Below are 16,125 nucleotides of genomic sequence, written 5' to 3' on the forward strand. Positions count from 1 at the left end.
GCGAATTCAACTCGATCTCTAAACACAGTGTTACGCACAGTAAACGAAATTGTACAGCTGTAAAATACCGAAAGACAAATAGCATTTTTCTGCTTAAGTTAGCACGTATTTTGGTCATTTGTCTGGAAAAAGGTTGAAGGATTGGCATTAAAATATATAAATCCTTAATAAGGTATAGTTTTACTACAGGGTGTCTGAGTTTAACTGCAACTTTGTTTAAATTGTAGCTACTGCCAAAAGGGAATAGTTTATGCACTCAAACGATTACCCATACGTTGAGTGGCCACGGTCTAAAGGTTTTAGTTGTGCATAGTTGTGGAAGTTACAAAAAACATAAATTGCTAATAATTGTTCTCAAAACTATAATTTTGACCTATATGACCAATACTATATTTTTGATAATTTTGAAATAATAAAAGTTGCAGTTCAGATCCGAAACCCTGTACATAATGAAGAGGCCCTTTTGTGATGATCACTGGAACCTATGCAATTGCACCAATTAGGTAATGAAAAGTGAGAAAAAAAAACCTCCTCGATAATAGCAACGCTAGAACATATCAAAACAAAATCATTCTGCACATGTACGGAAAATTACTAACTCCATGCTAGAGCTGTTTTAGATAAGATCTCGAAACCCGTTCGATAAGCTCTTGGATGTGTGCTCTCATATTTCCGTAAAATGTGCCATAATTAGTTGCTGCGTTTCGTAATTTTCGTGATAAATATTTTGCTCTAGTTTTAGATTTTACTTATTGCGCTAGTATCTGCTATAGCATAACTGCATCAAATACGCGAAGATTGCTTTTGATTAACTTCTGCTGATGGCAATTTTTTTGTTTTGCTTAGTGGTTGTGCCCAAATGTTGTTGAATATGATTCTAAAATGAAGAAATGCATTGCACGTTAACACATTAGATTCTTTACACAAGAAAGATAAACAGAAAAAAAATGTACCTTTAGTTCCGTGTCGTTGAAGTATGCTTTATCACAGTGGGGGCATTTGTGACATTTCGGCTTTTTGTGACGCTGCTCGTGGATATTTAGCTGGTAATTGGAGCTGAACTTCTTCTCACACATGGAGCATTCGAAATTTTTCTAATATGATACAAAGCGAGTTAGGCGTGGTGTGGACAATTGCAATTTAGGTAGCGGGACACTAACGAATAAATACAAATAATCATACTACCTCAAAGTGTGTCTGCCGATGGCGATACAGTATCGATTTCGATTTGAACTCCTTGTTACAAATGCTGCATGTAGGTATCTTGTTCACCTTCTTTAAAGTAGAAAAGGAACAAACGAATGTTTTAACCACAATAATGGTACTAATCTTCTACTACTTACTACTCTTCTTACCTCATGTGTTTTCATATGCATTCGCAACATGCCTGGTCCACGAAAACTTTTATGGCAAATTTCACATTCCGGTTGCTTTTTACAGTTTGCCTTAAAAGCAACATAAACACGATTACAATATTATAAACCAATTTTACAACACCCTGCTAACCGCAATCACTCACCTTGATCCAATTCGTATGGGATGACATGTGAAGATGGAGCCATTTCGGCTGATTAAATTCCTTATGACAAAGGTTGCACACGTAACGTCCGGGGCTGGGGCACGATGTTTGATACGTTAAGAATTCCGCTGTGGAAAACGTTTTAACAGGAATCGTCCATTACTCGAACAGTTTAATGACAACCTATTTCTTTAAAAAAGGCTTACCGATCTGCTTTTCTTCATCATCCGACTCTTCACACTCCGTTTCGGCGTAGTATTCCATATCTCCCTCTTCGATGCCAGCACTCTCTTCGATGATATCGTCCGTTTCAATCATTTCATCGTCCGGTATTACATATTCCACATCTGCTTCCAGTTTTTCTTCGTGCATTTGCGTTTCTGATTCACTCTCCTCCAGCTCTGTTTGCTCGGTTTGCTCCATTGTCATGTGGTGATGGGTCTGCAATTGATGCGCATGCATTCCATCGGTAGGTAGCGCTGTAGTTGCTGCCGGAGCCGTCACCATCAGCGGCACAGATGAAACTGCTTAATAACAACAAGAATAGTGGTTAGAATCGGACGCCATCAAACTAAAGCAAGTATTTCTTTCATTACCATTCTCCAGGTATTGGGCTTCGGTCATATCCGGTTGCACTATTATCTCACATCGATCGTCTGCGGTGCGTTGAATTTGCAGAACGTGTGCAGGATGGCCGTTTTGCGTGATCATTTGTACGGTGTTGTTTGGACCTTGTATAAACTGACCAATCGAGGCAGCTTGGAATTGCGGGGTAGTCTGAATGATCTGCTGACCAGTCGCCGTAGTGATTATGTGGCCAGTGTTAATAATCTGTGCTCCGGCATTAATCAGCTGTGCGCTGGTCAATATCATGGCAGGAGCTGCCATAGGTGGCTCAGTCTGAATGGCTTGCATATCCGCCCGCTGGATATGTAATTCGTGTAACTGCGGTGGCATCATCGCCGGGGCCACTTGTTGAAGTTTGGGTGGGCTTAGGCTCATTTTTGCAATTTCTGCTGGAACACAATCTTTATTTTCCGGCTCTACCGTAACCGTGATCCCTTTGATATATTGCCGCAATGCTATATCGGATCTTTCCACACGCGTCTTGAACGCATGGCAACGACTAACTTGGTGGATGCATTGTACACAAATTTTGTCCGGCCAACCATCCATTTGTTCAATCTGTAATGATGATACGAATACAGCGTTATGCATGGACACGCATAAGCATTTTCGAACCGTTATTTACTAACCTGTATTTTGGCGAATTCCATCAACATGTTCGCGATCATGTCACCAAAAATTGGGCGCATTTCCTTCTTCACCGCCAAACAAATACGGCAAATCTTGTCCAATTCGATGTTTCTTACTATTAGTTGTTCCATTATGCACAATGGTGCCTGCCACTACAAAATCTACCAATCGTCAATTTCTGCTATCTATTGCTTTTAGAAGGTTTTGTTCCTACTCAGCGAACTTCGTGCAGTCGTCGCCCAACACACATACATCAAGCGCCTAGCTGACCAAGGCTTTGCAAACGACTACGTACGATCAGTCCCACCCCAACATTGAACCGGTCGGTAAACTGAATTCAAAGTACAATGTTAACCAATTATCGCAAACCACACGTTCAGCGTTAAAGCAGTTATTCGACAAATTGTATCAACACTTCGATGTAAACAAAAGGAAAAACTTTTATCGGACGAAAATATGCAAACATGGCAGCGTCGTAAAATCGGTTTTGACATATCGAATGACACACAGCAACTTGACAGTCCATAACTTATCGTTAAGCTGTCATATTACATTTCAAATTTGTCCGTTACATATCGTTTGATGAATAATTGTTGGATACAATTATCATTCAACAAACAACAACTAATTTTATAATTTTTATCTTATACGACTAGTTTTGTCAGTACTATCCAGATATAATATAACACAATACATTTAATTTAATTAAAATTAAATACTGAGCAGGTATTATTAATTGTTGTACAAATTTTATTTGTACAGGACAATGGACAGGAAGGACAATGGAGGTGCCGCTACAATGACGAGCTCTATGAGCTGTACGGCGAACTTACTGTCGTACAGCGGATTAGACTCGCCAGGCTCCGGAGGGCTGGTCATGTCATGAGAATGACACCCATGCCGTAAAGTGCTTTTAGGTCGCTCAGGTGGACAGAGGAGGCGTGGTAGGCATAAATTAAGCCCAAATGAAGTGATGGCGTTGATGCGTCCGTTGATGTCCTTTGTGCTTCAAGATCGACTTGACCCATTCGTAAATGGTTAAAGGTACTTACAAAATAACCCTAATTTTTCTCACGCCGAATTCGTAAATGGTTAAAGATACTTACAAAATAACCCTATTTTTTGTCACGTCGAAACCTAAGACTAAGAATCGATTTCTTTTTTTTTTCGTTAGAACAGCCCTGGCCGACTTATTTTACCACGTAGCCGGATAGTCAGTCCTTGCTACGGGGGATTGGTCCAGATGGGATTTTGGTCCAGATGAGATTTTGGTCCGGCCCGTTCGTGTGAAGACCAGCGTCGCTACCATCATGCCACCGTGCCGCTCCAAGAATACTTCTTATCAAAAACAAATAACGCAACGGTAGCCGGACTAAATTATGGAGATTTTTTTTTTCATTCCTCTCTAAAATAAGCAAAGCATTCTTAAGCAGGTAGGACGGTGATGACTACTAGTAATGTTTTAAATAATCCGGAAATAATTCGGAATAATCCGGTAAATCCGGACAGTAAAGGGTTGGTACCTGGCAATTTAGATAGAGCAGTGGCGCACAGAAGACACAAAACAAATTTCGGAAAAAAAGTTTGGGAGATGACGTTGTTTTTCTACAATGATTCCTGCAATAGTATTCATTGCCACTAAATCCTATGTATAGTGTCTATTGATTAGGGAAATAAAACCTTCCATAAGTAAAGCGTCCAGAGACCAGTGGTTCTACTTGACTCCCATTTTCAACAAACGCGTAAAAAGTAGGTGGTGTAAAAAAGAGTAACGATTGCATACTTCCAGTCGTTATCAAGCCGGGACACAAACCATCAACACTAAGCCAAAAGAAGCGAAATACTTATCCTATTCCAATTGCTTTGTTTTACACGCTCCATGAATAACCACATACAACGTTCATGATGTAAATTGTTTGTAATTCGTATGAATTTTCATTTATTCGTCAAAGTGTTGCTGCCTTATACAAGGTCAAGTTTATTTGAGCTATGCAAGAAGATAAACAGTAGACGAGATGTCGCACCCTCTCCTCCCAAAATGACTGTGGCGTAGCATTTGTACGAATCTGCAGATCGCTCATGGACACACTCTTACATCCATACTCATCTTCCTGAAGGTAACGGGAGCGCTGAAAACGTGCAGGGCATTGCTGTTTGCTGCCTAAACAAAACACTCGGTCAGCCTTGCCTAGCTCACCACGTCCAAAGCAAATACGGTACAAACGGAGAAACACTCTATTCTGCATCTTGCACCGATGGTAATGAATAATCCATCAATGGTTTCACTATCTTTCCCGTCGCCCTAAGGCTAGACCCACCGGTAGCACCGCACAGTGCCATGGAAATGGGACCGCATTGCAACTCACTTGCGGTGCTGTGTTTCGCTAGCAGTCACTAGTTAGAAGGCGCCGCGTGATAATCAACGCGCGAAGCACCGGCAGTAGTCGCAGCAAGATAAAGTTATTAATTCATAAATGACGATAAGTGTGACAACATCCGACCTTCCGTTTCTACTGACGGATGGAACGGGCTAGGAGCACACGGCTTAGCTGACTTTTCGACTCAAACTCTGAAGGCTTTTCTTCCCCTCATTGTCACTCATTTGCTCGTGGCCGTATCTACGCCACGCACTCTACAAACTATCTTCTGTTCGCCCTCTTTCCAAACCATTTCACACCAACCTGACTGAGATGAAGTCTTTGCAGTTTGTGTTTAGCGTTTTGAGGTTATAATAAAAAGCACTCACTAACGATCCTTCCCACACGTGGGAATGGCTCAGTCAGTGTTTGGCAATGAAATGGTGCGCTCGTACATTATACTTATAAGTACCGCCTTAGTCACAGTGTGTGAGTTTGTGTCGACTAAGCTGACAACGGTGTCAAGCGATCATCATGCGACTTCGGCAAGCGCCTTTTACCGTTCGCTGGACGATAATGGCTACAGTCCCACGCTGGCGCTCATTCTGCAGGACTACATGCTGATCAATAGCACCGGTACCATATCCTGGAGTAATCCGGCCTTTGCCTACTACGATCAGCAATTGATCGATGCCATCCAACAGCAGCTAGAGGTGGAACACACACAAGATCCGTACGATCAGCATCAGCTGCAGGCAGATCACGGTCCATCCTTGCTTCCACTGTACGGTGGTCTAAAATTTCTCACCTACTACTGTGGTCCTGGAAATTGGTCCGTCGATGGAGGCACAGTGCAAAATGCATACTTTTCCAGCATCGATCAGTGCTGCAAACAGCACGACGAGTGTCCGGACACAATAGTGCAGCGCAGGGATTACCAACGATACGAGGATCTGCCATACAAACCGCAAATATTCACCAGGTATTTCACATTCGCCAGACGAAAAAGTATTGATTTTGCAATGGTCGTGTTATTGGTTTCTCTATCCACATCAACTAGACTACGGTGTAACTGTGATGTGGAGTTTTTAAGATGCCTGCAAAACATCTCTACCTTCTTTTCATACGCTGTAGCGTGGATATACACAAAGTTTCAGCATCACTGCTTCGACTACGAGCACCCTGTGATGGAATGTACCGCAAAGAGGTGAGACCAATTTTCTCCAATCATTCAAAGTGATCGTGGGACAGCGAGTACTCATCCTTCAAACCGTAACTCAATTCGACCTTCGTTGCAGAAATGATGGGCTGTTCACCGCCGATCGCTGCCTAACGTACATGGTGGACAATTCGTACGTCAAACGTTGGCAATGGTTCGACATACCGTACCTTAGCTCGAATCAGTTCATTTTTCCCGAGGTGGAGAATCGTTACGAGCTGGACTGGTTTAACATACTGTTTGATCGTAAAATGTCGAAGCCGTAATATCTTTTCACTGAGGACTACCGAATAGCGGAGAAGAATGTATTGTAAGAGAACAGTCATGTTTGGATTTTACCTGATGTTCGTAGATACATTTTCAAATATGTTAACAATTTTTCAAATATATTCTATAGACTACAACAACTACAGAATAAACGTTGCTTTATGCAAGTAGGTCGATCATTTAACCTTCCTTTTTCACATCTTTTATCGCATATAGTCATTTAAAACCATATTACATGTCCTTACTGTTGATAACTTTTGTATACTTTATGATAAATAATTTTCAATTTTTTATTTTCTTTTCATTTCTGTCTATTTGAAATTTAGTTTAAACTGCAATTAAAACTCAGTTTAAACTGAGATTCGGCATGTGTCACATCTTCTACTGTGCAACAGTGTTACATACTTTTACCTGAGAATGATCATACAACCAGCCGGTGCTCATCAAGATCAATAACATTTTGGTGTACTAATAGTAGACGGATTCATGGAGCTCACTCCGTAGCGGATACCACCCACGTCCGGTTTATCAAATGTCTTTGGCTCATTGCTTTATGAGGGATGTCCTTGTACATGTCCAGTAGTGCTCCCAAACAGCCATCACCTTCAGTGGCCGAATCAATATCCGAACATCCGGACCACTCCGCATGGACATGGAGGTGAACTATTTGTTGGACTTTTGCTGCATAATGGGGATGTACTTTTCGCTCGGTCGATACTTCCACCGCGAACAAAGCTCGTCCGCTTCCGTCTGGTTGAACCCCACTCTGGTTGTAAACATATGGCAATGCAACAGAAAGGAAAGTGAAGAATGAGATTAAATGTTCAACTCCCATGGTGTAACCTTACAGAACTAAAAAAACAGAATAATGAACGACACACACACACAGCTTATTCTAAAATGACCCACACTTTATACCAGCACCACCACCTGAAGCATTAAACGAACCAACCGGTTACCGATCATTTTCTCAAACTCAAACTTCCTCGCACTCACCATTGTCCATGAGCTCTATTTTTTGGATCCGCAAGACGCTGTTTCCGCCGTGGCCAAGGCATTACATTCTTCCGCTACCACCGCTTTCATTTTTCTGACATTAGATTTCTTACTGTACCGTTTTCACTCTTTTGGCTCTTCTTATGCAAATTTAAATTTACCAGCACAGACAGAGTACCAGCATGTGCGCAAGTAGTTCAATTGGGTGTACTTTAGCACACAAAAAAAACCGATATTTAAAGCTACTAGTATCTGAGGTACTGTGAAGAGTGTACAGTTTCCGAAGAACATTTCAATTTCAGTGAGATTTAATGACTATTCGCCCATTTTGTAGCGATACTTACTACTCAACTCAATAATCAGTCTACGAAATACATATCTTTATGCAATACTGTTTAGGCGCAGTTTCATTCGAGCGTACCGCGATCGTGTAACATACTCAACCATAGACGATCGATTTGGCCGTAATGAAATAGCGCGTGTACCCATGTAATGGGCGCACAAACAAATCTTTAAACAAATTCTGCGATATTAAACCCAACGAATCGATTTTCAAACGATTCCCATCAGTAATATCGTTGCTGTTTCCTACATCAAATGATCTCGAGTTCCGTAAGGAAATGTGTTTGCTGTACGCGGCTCCATATGGTAAATAGTATGTTCCCGAACGGTAGAACTGTATCGGACAGTCATAGCCGGTGTGGCCGTCACTGAAAAGGTGATAAATGGTTCGATCAAAATGGGTACATTAGCTTATGTGCTGTGTTATGCGCGTGTGTCAAATATGCAGTGTTTCTAATGCCTTCGCGTCATTCTTCGAGCAATCTTCCTTAGCTGCCGCTGTAGTACCGTATTTGGGAAGTCAGCCCCACACTTTCGCTTTTCCGCGTTCAGTCACCCTCAGCATCAATTACCGTTCACCCTGAATTTCGAGTGGTTGATACTTACAAAAATATTTTTCATTTTCTCCATCCCAACCGAATCGCGCCAGCCATCACACTTACTACAGAGTCAAGGTCGCAAACCACCAGTTCACACATTCGTCTGCGCCGGCCCCACATTTACCCACATCCCTATGTTTGCTCGCATTGCCAGTGAACCAGCAACCTGTATTGCATCGTCACCCATCCCGCCGCGGATTGATTTCACACGATCTCAGGCACCTTTGCAGGCCTTAACACTACCGGTTACTTTTTAAGCAATGGCCGAAAAAACTAAACCGTTCAACGCGACCAGTCGAATGCGCTGGTGCTCTTTAGTGCGTGGCGTTGTGCGCGCTTTATCTTCCATACGACCGCCTATTGGAACCGGACCGTTCCATCCTCTTAAGCGCATTCAACGCTGTGTCAACCATATCGAAACGCAGCTCAAAACACCCTTGAAAGTGCTATCCGCACCAAAACTGCGCCGGTTGGTAGGTCTTTGCTAATCATCATCAACTAGCCACGACTGTAGCTTCGGAAGAGGATTACAAAACCCCGCGCTGCCTGGTCGTTCGATCGGATCAAGCTAGAGCGAGATTCCGCGGCGTCTTTTTCGGTGGTTGTAAAGTGATCGCACTGATCGCACCAATCTTGCTTTCTTTGCACCGTACCTTCACCCTATCAATCATTCCGGCCTGTTGTCGCTACACTAGAAAATGGCCGTTGTGAACTAACCTTTGCCAAACCGAGCACGGTCTTCTCTCGCCGAAGCATGTCACCTGGACGACATTGAAGAATATAGCACCCAGTGTGTTGGCCGTTTCTGTGGGGTAGAGTAGAAACAACGAGATTGAAACAATAAAAAAGCAATAACATTCGGTCGATCAACCACCAATTCCAACGGTGATGTTGCTTCATACGGCGTGCTAATCTGGGTATCTTTAAACAGTTTTTGCAGTACGTTACAGCAACCCGTTATAGTCGCTTGTTCCACACGTTATTTATGTTAATGAGGCAAAGCAAAACTACTGGAACTTTTGTAGAAACATACAACTTAATCATACACAAGTAAGTAAGCAGAGAAAGTAATGTTTTTGGTTGCTTATGGTTTACCTGTAACCACTAGCGGCTACGATGTTCGACGATATTAAGATATTTTAAATTTTTTATTGTTGTTCCCTGTTGTTGTATTGTTCTTCTCCAAATTTGCATCTTCATTTCTCGATCAAAGTTAATTTAAAAGCACATAGCATACCTACAGGCTTATGCACCCTACACAAAATACGTTTGAAAAGAAATCGTTATCGTGTTATATCGTTTGATCAATGTTTTTCGCAATCGTTGTACTAAACTTTGTCCTTATACTCCTCTGACAGTGATATCGTTCTCGCAATAGTGGAAGATAAACGGGTTCAATAGTATCAAAAATTACTGTACAAACGATTAAATATGTTCAATTAGCACCATCATCTTATTAACGGAAGCCTTCATTGCCTCCCAATGCATTTTACTATTATTCCACCGTAACAAATGCTATTTGCACTTACGTACCCGTGTTTAAGTTTTGCAAACACCTTCTGAACCGCGCGTCACAATCACAGTGCGACCGTGTAAAGGTTCCACGATTGCATAGCCCACGGCGACACTCACCGGGCAGCAGCACATTCGGGCACAGATCATGCTCCCGGCAGCACTGATCTTCGGCAGCATATCGTCCTACGTCCGAATAGTTTGTTGCAATATTACCTGTAAGAATGATTCAATTAGACTTATGTGCACTAGAGCGATACTTTGTACTTTGTCTGGGCAAAACGGTTTCCAATCACAGCTAAAAATCAACAACAAAAAAACCCAACGTACAAGTGATGTTAAATAGCGAAACACGTTTACCGTCCTTTACCACTTTATATACTTCCACCTAACCAAAGAAGGATCCGAACGTTTGCTCAATCCACTCAAATGTCTAAATGTTTAAGGTTAATCAGATTTACGACAGTAAGAAGGTGCAAAAAAGATTAGATGTACTCGAAAAAGGTAACCAAACGATTCGTTCCGGCGTTTTGAATGATGGTTTTTTTTTTTGTTATTCTTCTGACAGTCGTTGTTTACGATACTGCCCCGCGTATAGGTTACATTTCAAGTTTTAAGCTCTTGAATTGTGTATTGCTCTAACCAGTCGGAAGAGAAGATTCAGGAAATGGAAGAAACATAAACTTTTAATGCTACATGATGATGCATGGTCTTACTTCCTTGTACTATTTCCTGGATGTCTTTGATCACACATTTCGTGCAAAATCAGCACGTGCCGAAACACACTCACCCGGTCCGCACCATTTGGTGCCAGGATAGATAAAACCCAATCCTCCCTGCAGCTCTCCGGAGATATCGCTAGCTTCGCCGCAAACTTCCTCCAAAGCAATTACCGATTCGCGGGGCACTTGACGCATCTTCTTTGTGTCCGACGCTAGCAACATTCGTTGGATATCTCCACTAAATACAAAACAAAAAAGGGAAAAGAGAAAAGATTTCAAAAATAAACAATAACTCATTTTTCAAGAAGAAACATAAATAACGACATTCATAATTCTGTGCCATGTTTTCGTTAATGTTTCAATCAACAGGTTGTTACGGAGCATCTGTGGAAATACCGCTCTGCAGCACCATTGCCTTGAACTTCCGGGCAAGTACGTTCGGTCTCCAGGTCATGGACCGGTTTTTTTTTTTACGTTGCTCTTGTTGTTGTTGTTGTCGTTCATTTCAATTTCCCTTTCAACATGCTTTGCCGCTCGATTCGTCAGCGCAGGATTCGATCAGTGCGGGCAGGGTCAATTACCTGAAGTTATTGAAGAAGAAACGCGCATACTTACCGATCGGAGTGTATCTTGCAGTAGGGAGGTCGACTGCTCAGCTCGACCATGCGGGTCATCCGGAAGTCGGCCACTAGAACGGAGCTGCATGCGACTTGCGTTCGATAGAACAGGTTTGCCTGCAGCATGAACCAACATACCATCCCAAAACCCCAACTGACGCCAGACATTCTCGATTGCTGCATCGTTTTGAGCTGTAAATACCACAATCGTGTAGATAACGTTACTCGGGACATTACGCATAAATTATATAGAATTTACAGAATGCAATCTACTGCTACAGTTAATTTTAAAGTTAAACAACCACTCTCAGTTTGCAATATTTTTCAAAATGTGTTTCTACTAAAGTAAAATAGAACATTGCCTCGAATGATCGATTGGCCTCTTCGAGTTGAAGAATTTACAATTTGTAATTATGGGACTACAAGAAGGATGATCTATATCATCATGTCATCCTCATTTAAGTTTTTTAAATATTTTTATTAATAATATTTTTTTGTCTTTTGTTTAAAACTTAAATGCTGTACTGGTATGGACATTTAAGTAACCTTATTCACGTGGTACTGGAATAAGTACTAGAATTTCAATTCTTGTCGAACTTTAAGTTCATTTTAAAACCATTCGCATATTATTACATTGCATAATTTGCACATTAATTTGTTGCTGTTTCGCTGTTTTGGCAATACTATACTAGTTCCCTATCACCTATCGTTGAACTAAGCATTTTTTCGTTCATTGTAGCTCTCCTGTTGTTAACAGACAACAATAAAATCGACCTGACATTTAAAATATTTGTTACAATCCGAAGAAAGACCAGAGCGTCAAATAGAAGCCCTGAGCTGGTCAGCCAACAACAGACGTCAACGTGAAATGCAGTATAATCTTAATCGAGGGCAAAATTATCTCGGCGTTCTCCCAGGAGATAGAAACAATCGTCCAAACAGTCAAGAAATCCCTGTACAAAATGGCGATAGATTATGTGAAAGTCTCAAACGAGATCAGTCGCATCTGACCAGTAGGCATCTCCCAGAACGAGCGACTGAAGGTACTAACAAAACAGTTTTTTCCAATGGAAATGGATAACGTTTTGTCGAAAATAACCAACTCTTCTAATGGTCCTCCTAATGGACAGAAGGGACAGAACTATTTAGAGCCATCATGGAGGGACAGTTCATCGCTACTGTACAGCTAAACCAAATGATCATAAACTCATGATCAGTAATGGTTTCGTCAAATAAAAAAAGCAAATGAAATACATAATTAAAAACATAATATTGTATTTTGAAAGACAATTTGTCAATACGATTGTGGTATACGATCATGATACCGATACCGATACCGATACGATACCGACAGTATGAAAAATTACATTGCAATAACTAAGTTTAATATTGTAATTATATATTTGACTAATGCCAATGAATTGAATTAATTAATTGCATGCATTTTAACCAAAAAAGAAAGTTGTATGAACTTTCCGTTTCCAAAGCACAGAATAGTTTGGAATCCTCATTCCACCCACGGCCAACCAGAGACCTAGATTTTTGTTAATAGATTTTTGCACAATAATTTTCCTATTGTTTTTTTTTCTGCACAACAAATACATCCACATACACTCAGATTCATACGGACGCATTTATGCATCCATATTGCGTCACATTCCCGACATTCACAAAAAAACATCGATGAATATTGATGAGCTGCACGAATTTCACATAAACTCAGCGTGCGATGGAAACTTGCTTTTCCGGTTTTGTGTTTTATTTTTGTGTTTAGATTCAACCGTAACAGACCATTTACTATTCGGCATTTTTTCTGCTTTGGTGACACTGACCTCGAGAAGCGAGAAAGATGCGCGAGACGAAAACGATCCGCCAATATACGTCCATTGATCTTAGCGATTGATCACCGTGTGCTTTTTCCATTCCTCCAACAATTCCATTGCTAACGAATTTATGATAATCATAATGACCTTCAAATCTTCTTTCGATCACAACCCTCGAGTTGGTTTATTCTCGAATTCACAACCTTCTGGTCTGGAGTGGGTGGTTGTTAAAAGTTTGATCTGCCGGTCGAAAGATTTGCAACACCACGTTTTGCCTGTTGCGAGTTTTATAAGCAAATAAATACATATCACGCAATGCTGTCGACTGTTTTGCATACCACCGTTAGTAATGTTCTGGCAAACAAAAGGAATAGGACACAACGGGCACACCTACAGTAATGCAAATGTGTGAAACATCATTCTATGGGCTTGTCACTGCTGACCCACCCTAATTCAACAATCAAACATTACATCATAGACTGAAATAAATAAGTTTTCTTGCATAGAGAAATACATTTAAACATATTTTTAAGAATCTCACATTCTATTAATCATAGTCGTTCTTAAATGTTCATGCAACATGACTAACATTCTCCAGTACGTATGTTGCAATGGAAATTTACGAACAGAACCGTCACGTAGCGCTGCTCTATTTTTTGCCGTAAATTATATCGCATTCTTGATCAATCAAATTAAATCAAATTATTCACTTGGGACACATGTGCGCGATGGTGCAGAAGTTAAGGCTGGAGCTTGCGCGACACTCTGTCCTAAGGATGTCACGGGTTATCTTAATTCTTGGTCCAAAATACAGAATACAGCAACTTTCTGAGTAACGATTTAGTAAAAAACCCACAACTAAAGACAGTCTTCAAATTCTGGATACAAAGTAGTGTTTCTCGTTATAATCTCATTAAACACTTATTACGACGACGATTCCACACTAATCCTCGTTTACTCAATCGTTTTGGAAAACCTTTGCACTCTGTTGTTCTTATCACGTCACTCGTAGCGCATCGCTCACGCATCGTTACCCACTAAAACACTGCGCATTGCGTAGTAGCTTTCAAAATCAGAAAATTTAACATTCTTTACCTTTTATTTTTCCCCCTTTAACTGGAAAAACGTATTCCTTTGGGAAAACAGTACACACTTTCAACCACACCACGTCACCCTAGAGCTCCACGATCATTCGCGATCCCGATGCGTATCGTTCCGAAGTCAAATGTCAACTGATGCGCGAACCACGCGGACCGCGCTGACCACCGACGAAGACCGTTGACCGCCAATAATATGTGTGCATGTGTACGTTTCACCGCCAAACGATCGAATGATGTGACGATGGGTCCTAGCCAACGATCAAGTGCGGCTGCTGAAGCTGCGCCATTGAGGTTGTTTGTATGATTATCAATCAAAGATCTTAGACACCAGATTGTTCAATCATGCTTGCTTGGATGATATTTTGCTTCTTTCTTTGGATCACGCTCTATCACTCTCCTTGAGATGCGACTGACTAATAAAGCATGCGCATGCAAGCTAAACCTTAAAAGCTTTGGGTTAAAGTTTTAAATATACCAATCTTAGTAACCGTACTGCATTATAGCAACGCATTTACTACTACTCAAAGTCAGTTTTTTTTTCTGTCAGACAGTCGTGCTTACTGTTTGTATACTGTACTCTTTCTATTTTTCCCCAGAGAACTATACTCTTTAGACTATGGAGAACTTCAAACTAGTTCAACAAATTTACGTTTTCTTTTATTACCTTTTCCCTAAGGTACCTTTCTCTTCCTAAATTACATTATCCAGTAACTAAGGGGCGGCCCGGTGGAATGATGGCAGCGTCGCCGGTCTTCACACGAACGGACCGGACCAAAATCCCAGCCGGACCAATCCCCCGTACGCAGGACTGGCTATCCGCGGACTAGCTTCGGGTAAATAAAGTCACAGAATGCCAAAAATAGCAGGTTTTTTAGACCTCTTGAGGTTTTTGTACCGATTAAAAAAAGTATCTAAGTATTTTGCTCTTAACCTGATAAAAGGATTTAACCATAAAAATTTGTCAAAAATAAAGAGTTAGAATTAAAAATATTGTTAGATCAAATATATTTTACCCACATAGTGAGGCTATTCACAAAGCAACCAGAAAGCTGGAAGCGGAACCGGAAGTCTGATGACAAACACTTGTAACCACTCCTCCTCGATCCGGTCGGGAACCTGCCACGTATTCTCTGCCGTTGTGTGCACACCTGAAATAAATATGTGAACTGGATCGACGGATTGTATTCTAATGACATGTCTAGGCTGTCGGACCCATTACACAACATTGAACGCCATCGGTACTTTGGAATCGAAGATTTGATAAATATTTGTTGATCTTCTTCTTTTCGTAAAAAGAATGCTACCTGTTGTTACGGCAAGCGTATAGGAAGCGTACAAATTTTCCCATCCAGCAGATGGATCTTTCCATATCCTGTCTCGTCCAGTTTGCACCAAGACTAGACAATAAGGGGATCCTCGCTGCGCTTCGCCAACGGGTTTGGATCTCAATTCACATACGTCTACACTCTGTATCCTTCTTCAGCCGCTATTCAAGCTGACCGAGATCAGCGCTACACTCCAGTACATATACGAGCACCATCGTATACACCTCTTGTCAATGAGAAAAGGATTATTCAAATAAAGTTTTCAATCTCGCTACAGAGCTTCTACCTCATTAACACCTACGTACTATTCGAGGTGTTAAAGTAATTCAAAGATGCGATCACCTACATGTGCAACTGTTTTGTACCACTTTGCCTGTAAGTTACACTTCAAATCCTCCTTCACTCCAGGGTTAGTTGATAGGATTGGTTCGGCAACCAAGCGGCCTTAAAATATAGAACAATAAATAAAT

The 16,125-nt window shown here is 41.1% G+C and overlaps 3 protein-coding genes across 3 annotated transcripts; 1 reads left to right on the forward strand and 2 right to left on the reverse strand.

Moving 5' to 3' along the window:
• Positions 1-808: 808 nt before the first annotated feature.
• On the reverse strand, positions 809-2,907 carry LOC128714309 (zinc finger protein 774). Its single transcript, XM_053809185.1, has 8 exons — positions 2,776-2,907; positions 2,116-2,704; positions 1,726-2,043; positions 1,520-1,647; positions 1,356-1,445; positions 1,186-1,275; positions 954-1,094; positions 809-877 (listed from the first exon to the last, which is right to left on the reverse strand). Exons 1-8 carry the CDS (start codon positions 2,905-2,907, stop codon positions 809-811), a joined length of 1,557 nt encoding a protein of 518 aa, XP_053665160.1.
• Positions 2,908-5,546: 2,639 nt separating this feature from the next.
• LOC128712116 (uncharacterized) lies at positions 5,547-6,618 on the forward strand. The gene is made up of 3 exons (XM_053807012.1): positions 5,547-6,115; positions 6,194-6,340; positions 6,432-6,618. The coding sequence occupies exons 1-3, from the start codon at positions 5,547-5,549 to the stop codon at positions 6,616-6,618; spliced, it is 903 nt and encodes a 300-aa protein (XP_053662987.1).
• Positions 6,619-7,282: 664 nt separating this feature from the next.
• On the reverse strand, positions 7,283-11,590 carry LOC128711045 (group 3 secretory phospholipase A2-like). Its single transcript, XM_053805912.1, has 5 exons — positions 11,406-11,590; positions 10,859-11,028; positions 10,090-10,284; positions 9,274-9,361; positions 7,283-7,385 (listed from the first exon to the last, which is right to left on the reverse strand). The coding sequence occupies exons 1-5, from the start codon at positions 11,588-11,590 to the stop codon at positions 7,283-7,285; spliced, it is 741 nt and encodes a 246-aa protein (XP_053661887.1).
• Between the last annotated feature and the right edge of the window lie 4,535 nt (positions 11,591-16,125).

The sequence above is a fragment of the Anopheles marshallii genome, chromosome 3, assembly GCF_943734725.1.
Source record: "Anopheles marshallii chromosome 3, idAnoMarsDA_429_01, whole genome shotgun sequence".
Classification (NCBI taxonomy): Eukaryota; Metazoa; Arthropoda; class Insecta; order Diptera; family Culicidae; genus Anopheles; species Anopheles marshallii.